Source organism: Ceratina calcarata, unplaced genomic scaffold, assembly GCF_001652005.2.
Source record: "Ceratina calcarata isolate Rehan_Ccalc_2016 unplaced genomic scaffold, ASM165200v1 scaffold43, whole genome shotgun sequence".
Classification (NCBI taxonomy): Eukaryota; Metazoa; Arthropoda; class Insecta; order Hymenoptera; family Apidae; genus Ceratina; species Ceratina calcarata.
Genome location: NW_017166721.1, coordinates 493,675 through 504,623, shown reverse-complemented (window position 1 = coordinate 504,623; position 10,949 = coordinate 493,675). Strand labels below are relative to the sequence as shown.

Genomic DNA, 10,949 nt, shown 5'->3' with positions numbered 1-10,949 from the left:
TTTGTTGTTTATTTTTAGCAATGTTCTTCCGACGTCTGATTTCTTTTTAAAAAATGCGTTTCTAAAGTGCATAAACTTTTGGGATTGACTGTATAGCCAATACATCCTTAATTATCGCGTAACGTCTAACTTTAGTAGATTTGGTCGATTATTATTTGTGTACGAAATAGTAATCTTAATATATTCCAGTTTTGATGAGTAATCGGTGGTTTATTACATTACCGGAAGGAAAACTACTGTTAAGGAAAACGATATTCTCTGACTCACTACTTAAGCAAGAGGATGTAAAAGATCGAAATGTCAAATCAGTGCGATTGCTAATCTTGCGTGCTTAAGCAATCCAGGAATCAAATTGATTCGACCTTCAACTCTATTTTATTTAATTTATAGAAAACGGTGTAGNATATTAATTATTTAGTTGCTGCACGTTCAATCTTTTTCATAAATGCATAAAATCCACGGTCAACTCATGAATTGTTAAAGTAAATCTATAAACGGAAGGTGTGCCAAATTCAAACTGGGTCCGAGAATAACACTGTAAATTAATTCTACAATTGCTACATTTACGTATGTGGATTTAAGACCACGTGCTGAAATTCAATCATGCGTTTCATCCCGGTTACTCGTTTCTCAGCTGGTTTACCCGGAACTGCGGTAGCTGGTGCGTAAATGCACGACTGTACTAATCAGGACGAAAGGGAAACCTATACCGTTCCGTGCTATTGTAGTTCTTGCATGTTGGCAGAAGGACGTTACGGGTTTCCCACGAGAGATACCTGACAAGCTTTTCAAAGATAGGTATCTATGTGTATTCTTTTTTTTTTCTACATCAAGTTTATTGCTTAGATATTTTAAAGATCAGATCTACCATGGTGATACTTCGATTGGCTTGGGTTTCGTTCCGTACCACTTGTGAGCGAATAGTTCATTAGTAGGAGCGAGAATGTTAATCTATCGTGGGGTACACATTTTTAAAGTCCTCCGATTATTGCAAGAAAGCAGCTGATTGAATATTCGTTGTGATCGATAGGAATTAGAATAGAAAAATTCAATACAAAGAGAATGACAGGCAGAAATGAGAGGCGTTAGTGAGTTACTCGTTACTCTCATGAAGGCGTGTATCTCTATAATATAATATACACCCCGTATAACTCCATGAGAGTTGCCAAGCACTGGATAATCGTAGGGATCCAATGTCGACGTAATAGATCGTGAAACATGCTCGTTCGAGCCGATGCCTTTCACTGCTTTCAACCAGAACGATAAATGCTGTACGAGACATAGAGAGACAGATCTTATCGATGCGACCGCGGCCAACTGGGTAAAACGAACGGTACTTATACATGCCTCTGACTGCCTTCACCGTAGCTACCACGGGGGCGGTGGTAAACTCTTGGCCGAATTTGAATTTCAATCAACGCTGTCGGGGTGCTATCGAGTCTGGAGGCCAGCCAAATTGCTTACGCGCGCCGCTATTTAATGTGCTCGTTCCCGTGGAAGCTACACGACACCAGCGCGTGTCCCCGGGTACAAATTTGATTTGTGACCCGCGATTTCGTGCGCTTGTTAACGCATTTTAATTAAACAAATAATGGATCGATATTGTATTCTCGTATTTGATGATTCCATGTAAAATTATATCGTTGCATCAGAAGTTCTAATAGTGAGCCAACAGTGCACGTGATATTGAACCTAACAGCGTTAACGATCTCGAATTGAAACGTATTACCTATACCCGAACGCGGAACGTCCTCGACAAGCGCAACTAAAATTCCGGTGCGCTATGCAACATGCAAACGTTTTCTATCTCGCGAACCGAACGTTTTCTTGCCTCGCCATTAACTGCTGCTTGTTCGTTGCACAAGGTGCCCGTCGCTCCAGTTTCTTTCACGCAGCGTTTCTGCCCCTCGCCTTGATTGTTAACGCTTTAATTGCTGTTCGCGAAAGCGGAAACGATGCACAGCAAAACGTTCGACACCTCGAAGAAACACGTGCAACTATTTCGTTTTTTAGCTCGATTTTTCGCGGATAGGTCACCTGTCTTTTTAATAAGAGAATGGGCTGGGAGAAAAGAAGTGCCCCAGGAGAGAAACGCGATCGGGAATTTGAAAAATTCGCGGATGATTAGTTCTCGTATTTAATAGACTCTTAACAGTGAAATTGTCCGTGATTAAAGCACTGCTGAAGAAATGAGAAACGAGGAGTTCTTCTGGATAATACGTATATGTGAAACCACGATCTGACATTATAAGAGACACTGTAATCTCCAAAACATGAAATTCATGGGTACTTAATTCCCGTATAACGAGTAACAGTTCTTGTCGTTTTTATATTTGAGAGTATAAACACTATAGGTGATTAGATACACCTGGTATTCGTGTCCAATTTCTTTCAACGCTGTGGTAATTATGGAAATTCCGGTCATTTAACGTGCTATGAATAAATGGTTAAAAAAGCCGTGGAAAATTGTGGTAAAATATCGTGGAATTTGTTGTGACTTATTGTTAGTTGCAGTTGCACAAGAAAGGTTTCTCCCTTCTACTTCGTTCTCATTTTTCAGCAGAGAATGTAAGACCAAGAAAAAAAAGTCCTATTATTAAGAAAAATATTTGTAGGTCAATTTCATCTTTACCTGCACTTTTCGTAGATTTCTCATCGGCAGATGTAATATTCTTTCCGTTCGCTATGCTCGCTTCTTGCATTATTAAAACAAGAAGGAGCATAGTGGCGATCTTCCATTCTATTCGGTCCTTCATTTCTCTGAAATCAATTGAAACCTTAGTTTGCATAATCCTGTGATATCAAATTTTCAACATCTCATGAGACTGAGAGATTTAATAAAGTCAATATTGTATTTTCATGTAAGAAATGAACTTAGATATTTTCAAGTCATTTTTCGAGTATATTAACTACCGAGAAGCACGATTGAATATTAACCATTCGTTACTTAGATAATTTCTCTTCAATATTCACTGACAGAGAGTGATGAGCTTTGTCTGGCCATGAACGGGCTATTCCACTGCGCGCGTCTGCCGTCATCGCGCGCCGCACCACTTAATCTAACAATGTGCTTATGCTACGTGCAGACGTGAATATTTTCCTTACGTTTAATTATTTTATAAGTTATTACATATTTGTAAATATTTAAACTTTTGCAAAAAATAATATATAAAAATTAAAAAAGTGTATCTCATGAATTTTCTGATATTCTGGCAATTAAGTTTCACGTGTGAAATATCCGACTCGTCAAAACTGAATGAACGACGGTCATTAATTATCGCAAATATATTGAAAACAAACAGGATGTTAAATTGCATAGTATTTATTTGCATTTCACATTGGATATCGGTCTATCTGTCGAAATGTAAGATTACGCAGCTCGGGAGCTTTGCATTAATCGCATTCGAGAAACTCGGTAAATCGTAATTCATGTATAACATGCAATGCATTGGCGCGTGAGCGCCTTCCGGTTGCATGTCTTTTGATGAAACCTCCGCCCGTCCGCACAAAGCCGAATAAAAAAGCTGTGTATCTAACGAACCAAATATTGGGACATGCTTTCCAAAGTGAAAAAAGGTAGAAATCATTTAATTAGCCTTTATGAAATTGTTTTTATTGCACGCATGTTGATGCATAATGTAATGCTTCATTAATGAAATTTTTTTTAATCGCTAATGATTCTATTACCAGCGTTCTTCATTGATAAAATCATCTTCGTTTACATTCTAGTACCAGGAAATAGTCGCTATTTACACGAGCATTTTCTAGTCGAAGAATTATAATTCATACGGTATATCTGTCCAGTGTGATTTAGGACAGATTATAAATGAGACAGTTTGAGAGATCCAAGAAAATTGCATACGACCTTTCTTGTAGAAGACGTTAATGCCTACAATTTTCGTATAAAAATTTTTTCGCTAACATCAGTAATTAATTGATAAATGAAATTGTTTATTGCAAAAACTTTTTCTTCGTTGTTGTTAGTTGTGCGATTTTGTCATGTGCAAGAGCCAATTACTAGTACGTTTTTTGACAGAGTAAACCTACTGTTCTTTCTTATACTGTGATACCGTTTCGGCAACTCCAAAGAGAAACCTGTTTTCCATTCATGGGACCCAATCAGTTCGTTCGTCAATCTCACTCGTGGTTGATGAACGGAGATAAACGGAGAAGGTAATTGTAACGGGGCAATTTGTATCACGCCAGTCACGTTAAATTACTGCGGTTGATTTGTGCCTTACTATTTTTATCAACAGAAACTCCAATGTCTCAAAAACAGAAACTTAATTCTAATACTTAATACCATTGACGAATTTTTAACACTAATTTGAATCAGATTGTATTCAGATAAAATGATAGATACCAATTTGTCATACTTTAACCATGAAAATGGCTTCCTCAAGAAAGTTAAACCAATTAAATGCTTCAACAATCATCGTATCATTAACAAGCTTGCGTGACACGATCATGATCGCTTTAATTCCCACGAGGTTCGAACAGGAAGGTTGCACTCTCTTTAACTTTTCCGCAAGGAAGTTCCGTCACGTGTTTTCACGCGCTAATTAAAGAACGCAAAGATTGTGCAGCGTACTTGCAGTGTAATTGCACAATTACACAATTCCATGGCTTCTGTGAAGGTTACCACAATTTTACCGTTCATTATCACTATCACGAGTAATTTCTCGATCAGGAATCTTTTCACGGATACGGCAATATCCGTTCAAGCATTTTTCAGTCTCACCCTTTCATTAATTAAGTCTTCTCCTGTCCGTTTAAATCAATTTTTTAATTGCATTATATGCGAATATCGATACCAATCAACTGCTTAACACTATTTCATTACTAAATTAAGTTAATCTTGTATCAATTTTGATAAGACACGAAATGACTCGAAGAAGACAGTGTTTAAAGAAATTACCTAGTAGCTAAAAGTTTTTATAATTATCAATTAATCTCTAGTTCGATCATTTTGCAAAAAATTTCACTGTCTTATCGACGCTTAAAATCGTTGCGGAAGGAATTGTTTTGTCAGTGTTACATTATTGAAACGTGTTACATATACACCTGGAATCACGCAAAAAGAGTTGACATTCTTTAAGTGGTATCTTGACGATTTCTTACAGAAAACTGGTGCCACTGCATGAAATCGATCGTTACTCCTGGAAATTGAGATCAGGTTTGAAATCGTCGCATAATTTTCCTTTATTTCCCGTGGAAGCCCATGAATGACATTTCACGGGAAATGGTGACAGCTTTTTGCCCGTCGAGCAATTAAACACTGTTTTTCTTAATGCAATCGATCTATTATGAAGTCCGAGGATTTCCTCGTTCAATTTATGGTATTGTAATTGGTCGTTGCATCAGGTACTATAGCTATTCAGTACTCGTCGACACTTGTCCGTAGCTGTCATTGTGCAATTGCAACTTCTAACGGCAAGTCAATTATCTGTTTCGTTGAAAGCGAGTAACAGGGTTCCATCTTTTCGGCTTAGTTTTCAAACCAGTGTCTTGATTAGAACATACTTCGCAAGAGTATGCGTTATGTAATTGCAATTTTTAATGGTGAAGATTCATCTTTTTTGTTTATTGCAAACAAGTGTTTCGATTGTAAGCCAATTCACGAGAGTATGCGTGCCGGTTGTGGTAAAATAATTACTGATTGAATCCAATAATTATCCAATAATTAAACAGCGTACATGACTTCGGTTTTGTGCTCTATGGGTTAAGTTTTAATGATCGATTGGTTTGGACAATTGGACAAACTCGGTGGGTTTTCTGTTGTCAGAAACGAGATTGATATTCTTCGACAGGGAACAGAATCGCCAGTCTGTATGTTCAAATATTTTACAAATCCTCTTCGTCCATAATTACATGAGATATAAATTTCTAATACGTAATAATTATCTGCAACGTCTACTAACCGCTGTGTACCTCTCGATAGATCGAGTGTATTTTAATTAACACACGCGTCTAGTATTAATTATAACGTGCGATATTAATTAATTTTAAAGTCCCATTAGTGTTCATTAGTGTTAACACGCATGCACGTGTTTTCAAATATATTATACGGCTCACCATAAATTAAGACTGACTGATCCAGCGGAAAGTTTCTACGTTTGCATGTCAGACAACGTGTATGAAGATAGAAAGGAATCTCGAGGACTACTTTTAATACTGATATAACCATGTATCGTCTATATATTTATCTTTACCTTATATATTATACCCTATTTATCTTTACATTATATATATATTTATCATATATTTATCTTTACCAGAGATAAAATTGGATTTCGTACATTTATTACGAGCTCGCGGAAAGCCTAAGTCTAAGGAGTAATAAATAATGAATTTACTCGTTGATTTGAAAAGGGATTTAAGCAGACTTGGGAATATCTTCGTTAGCATCAACTGTAATGCAACGTTGTATCAAATATTGAATTAAGGACGTGGATCAGTTGATTTTTCTAATGCCGATGGGATCAAAGGGAAACGAGCATAATTCGCGAGCGTGATGGAAAAACAAATTGCGGACGTGCACGAGTTTAATTGCGAGTCTAATATCCTCCTGTCTTTTTACGGAAATTGTTCCGACGGACGCACACGTAATGTAACCCATTTAAACTCAACGGAATAAGCACTTAAAATCTGCGGGGCGAAGTATTACCTTTCGTTTACTTTGAAGACTGGACAATTTAGTTAAAATGGGTTCGCTCGAAGTTAAATGAGTAACTGGGGATGGGTATTTTCTGCGTTCATCTTATAAACGAAAGATACATGCGCTATAGAGTGTACTTAAAAATCTTTCATTTCTGAGAACAATTGTTATGCATTCTTAGTTACAGTCGTCATGTTTTTCAAAATTGTTTTCTATTCCCGCTTGATTTTCAAAGAACGAAGGAAAATATTTATTCAATCATTAAAGAGATTCAAGCATCCAGCTAAGTAATTAATGTTGTCAAGTGGAATGCACTCGTGGTTCATAGTTAAGCATTGTTTAACCTTTAATTGTCAGAATCTTCACACGGTAGCTCTTAAATGGCAAGTCCAAGGCGTTTTTCCCGGTACACTTGAATCGGCGACTGTTTTTGCATAGCATTTGCCTAATGAGAATGCAAGTACAAAACATGTTTTCGATCTATGTGGTAATGGATATAATTAATTACGACAAAAAGTTGTATCTTAATTTTGGTTTGATTCTCATTGACACCTAATTTATCTATGCAATTGGGATTTAATTAATTTCGTCACATGGTCACTTATAAGAAATAGAGTAAAATAAATCATATTAGAAAGTAAATCGCGATTTTCCCAGTCACCTCAATTCGATCTAAGAAGATTATCATCCTCTGAATCGTATTCATCATATTACATAAAATTTTGTGCTGCGATGTAACTTCTAAATGTCAAACGGTATTAGTGAGAGACTAAAACATTTTATCCTCAAAATCTATTTTTTTATTTTGACAAAAATTAACGCATATCAAAAATGGCAAGACTTTTAATTCTATCACACTTCCACTCGAGTCACAGAATGATAAATTTCATTCAATTAATAAAGCTCAGGCTCTCATTAATTCATACAATTGGTACGAACATGTTGACGTGGAAAACAAAATCTCGGACCCACCGGATGTGTTATCTGTTCTATTAACCCGGGATGATCGTCGCACAAAAAGGTAACAGAAAACTTCACTTGACACCCGATTAAGTCCTGCTGGACAATATTCCAAACACGTGCTGGCGGTACGACTGAACGAGTGCGAGATACGAGTCGAACTTTATAATTGGTGGGAGAAAGTGCAAGTGTACGATCGCAGATCGGCAGGCCAACCCCACGCTGCTGTCAAAAGCTCTCTTGGTCTCGACGATTTTTAACGTTCAGTCCAATGGTTACCAGACGCCCGGTTTTAGAAAGGAGTAGATTCAGTAGACGGTCTCTTCAGTCTCTTGCGCTCTTGCTCTATCGCCACGATTTTTTTCTTTATTAACTATAATTCCGCTGTAAAGACATGCGTAGGTGCAATAGACTGTCTCAAGATTGTGTTATCAGTGCACGTAGTTTAAATTGGAAATAAGCTGCCGATGAGCTGAACGATGTATCCTTGAAAGTGCAATCGATACAATTCTTGCCCGTCATTTTCCATCAATTGTGTATAACTTAGGGTAAAAGCTAGGCTGTACAACATTCTTTATTACATTCTTAATTGTTATATATTTTGATTTTTAATCTTCTGGTTTAGTTATACGTTTGGAACGATATCTACTGAAAACAGGTTTTGCTATATCCTCATGTTACGTTTTTCTCATATTAAAATGCGAATTACTAATACCAGAGAAATCGAAGATATCCAAGAAGAGAATCTCATCATACAGTTCTATCTAGAGATAAACATCCATTCGCACGGGGCACTACATAGATTCTATGAAAATTCCAAGAACATCGCTCTTGATGGAAACTTATTAACAGTGATGGGTGCTCAATTATATCACTACGATTGAAGTGTTAGTAAAAAGTAAGCAAAAGAAGCATTTAAAATGTAAATTCTATGATGTAAGATTCATACGCTTGTTATATTCTGATGCGTGTTGTAATTAAATTTGCATTATTGCCATCAATGCTGGGAGAGAGTCATCTCAAGACTCATTCTTGATACGAAAGCTATTTTTGCTTTAATAATTAAGGATTACAAAAATTTAATTAATATTGTAGCTTTATGATGTGATTACAGTCTCAGAATGTGAAGACTTTATAAGGAAGACTAAGAACCGTCTGCATAATTCTCTTCATATTTCTTATATCAATTCAATTGCGTTTTTAGTTTGAAATATTGCACTTAGTACACGGTTTAATTACAGCAGTTAACGCGTTTCTATGCTGATGATCATATGCTAAAGTAACGATTGTTTCGTTAGATTCACACTAAAATGCTGCACAGTGGCTAGTGATTGTAATCTTAATTAAATGTTAATAATTATATAACAAATGTGAGTTACGTATATCGTAGGTCTACACACAGACAGCGAATTTTATTAGATTCTCTTGGATTGTAAAATGTTATTCGCCTGAGCATCAAGATTGACCAATAATTAATAAATGGAGATTAAATTAAGTGCATTTGTAAGTAATTTCTATGATGATGCGATAAGATAGTAGAATCGAAAGTCTTTATTTTACTTCGAGGAATCGCAAGGATGAATATTGCGTCCTTCAGTAGTGAACGTTACAAGTGTCACATTTACGGTACAAATTGCGCTAGAACCGTGACAAATAAAAGGTAGATTAGTAACGAAACTTACATCGAATTTTCTCAGATTAAGAAACACAGGATGCAATATTTCATACCCAATTTTCTACGGTCGTAACGCGGTCGAAACAGTTCTGGTTTCTGATGACTATCTGACAAGCGTAATGTAAACGATCGTGTTACAGGTCCGCAAGAATTAGATTTCACGTTGAAATCTTAAGCATTCCATGAAATTGAGTTGATGAATGATATTCAATTAAAAATTGCTAAACGAAAGAATAAATCACTCGGCGAAACGAATGATGAAATTAAGCTGATTTACGATATAATAATGTTAATGATTAATTGTGAAGTTACCCTACTGAGGGGCCGTAAAGAAATCAATTCATCAGATTCATGATCGGTCGCACGATTTTCCACGACGCCATCCTTGCATCATAATAATGTTTATCGCACAACGTGGGAGAAATTGTATCGAATTAACGACAATCATCGCCCGATCAAACGTTTCCTGGCAGCATGTGTGAGAGCGGGTTACGTAAGGGAAGTACGCCCTTCGCGTGTAAGAACAATCGTTCGAACGGTATTCTCACGAAATCGCGTCGAGCCGTACCGTGTCGATGCCTCGGTTTTGGCCGATTGTATCGTGACGACACGAGTAAATGAAGCGTGCACCGTTTTCCACGCTCCGGCGTGCATTCTACTATACCAGTCTGTCCTTTCGATGAGTCATTGCTCTCGCATAAGTAATGCGAGGGAATCGTGCATAGACCATCTCTCATCGTCTCGTGTCAATCCTAAGAAATGAACTAATCATCCTACGATGATTTATTTCTGGGTAATCATCTCTGAAATTTTGGTACTTTCGTGATGCTGTAATTTTGTTGAGTAGTGTAATTCTTTGATTGCAGTTATTTATGAACACATTAATTTTGATCGTCAAACTTTTGACGAATCACTTTCATTCTCGTTAAGCAATCTCTTTCAAGAAATTTGTCACGAAGAGCGATTTCTTTAAAAAGGTGTTCAGTTTATCTGGACTCAAGGTTGATACTAAGAAAAAGAATTCTTACGCGAATGGGACCTTCCGCGAAATTATTTATTACGAAACCGTTATAAAAACGTGGAACGTTACCTCAGAATCATTATTAAGGAATAGATTCTTATGCGTGAAACTTGTTTTACCGTGGAATCGGTATCTAATTCGAGTCATGATCACTCTGCCCTTACATTGAATTTCGTAAACAACCGAGTTGACATTTAGTGCGCTCATATGCTCCCGTACAAGGCACGTGTTCTGTAGACGAAGTCTTGCATTAGGTGCTTAGGTATTCTTACCGGTTCACCAGAATTTATTGAGGGTTTCCAATTTTAAACAAAATAAATTCAAACAAATTAAGACGGTAAGTTGCACGGGTAATCAAACTTTTCTTAACGCCAGCACATCGTGGAAAGTCAGTCTGCGTTTGCAATAAACCCAAGTAACGGAATGTGCGATCAAAAAGAGAGCAAAGGTGGCATTGAGAGAAAGTCTGAAGAGTATATGAGTAACGTATAATTATACCACTAACTGTTGATAGACGCAGTAATCATAGTGTCAGTTAAAATTTAGGACAGCAGAAATGCAATTCGAGAACTTCTGTTTAATCACGAAGGAAGTAGTTGGGAGTGAAACATGTGTAAGGTAATAGATAAACATAC

At 36.8% G+C, this 10,949-nt stretch overlaps 1 protein-coding gene across 1 annotated transcript in view; it reads right to left on the bottom strand.

Moving 5' to 3' along the window:
• Window positions 1–2,720, bottom strand: part of LOC108626807 (peroxidase) — an 11,877-nt gene extending 9,157 nt beyond the window's left edge. The window contains exon 1 of the mRNA XM_026815137.1: window positions 2,633–2,720. Within this exon, the coding sequence (XP_026670938.1) occupies window positions 2,633–2,702 (70 nt within the window). The 5' untranslated portion in view covers window positions 2,703–2,720. The remainder of the gene's footprint in view (window positions 1–2,632) is intronic.
• Between the last annotated feature and the right edge of the window lie 8,229 nt (window positions 2,721–10,949).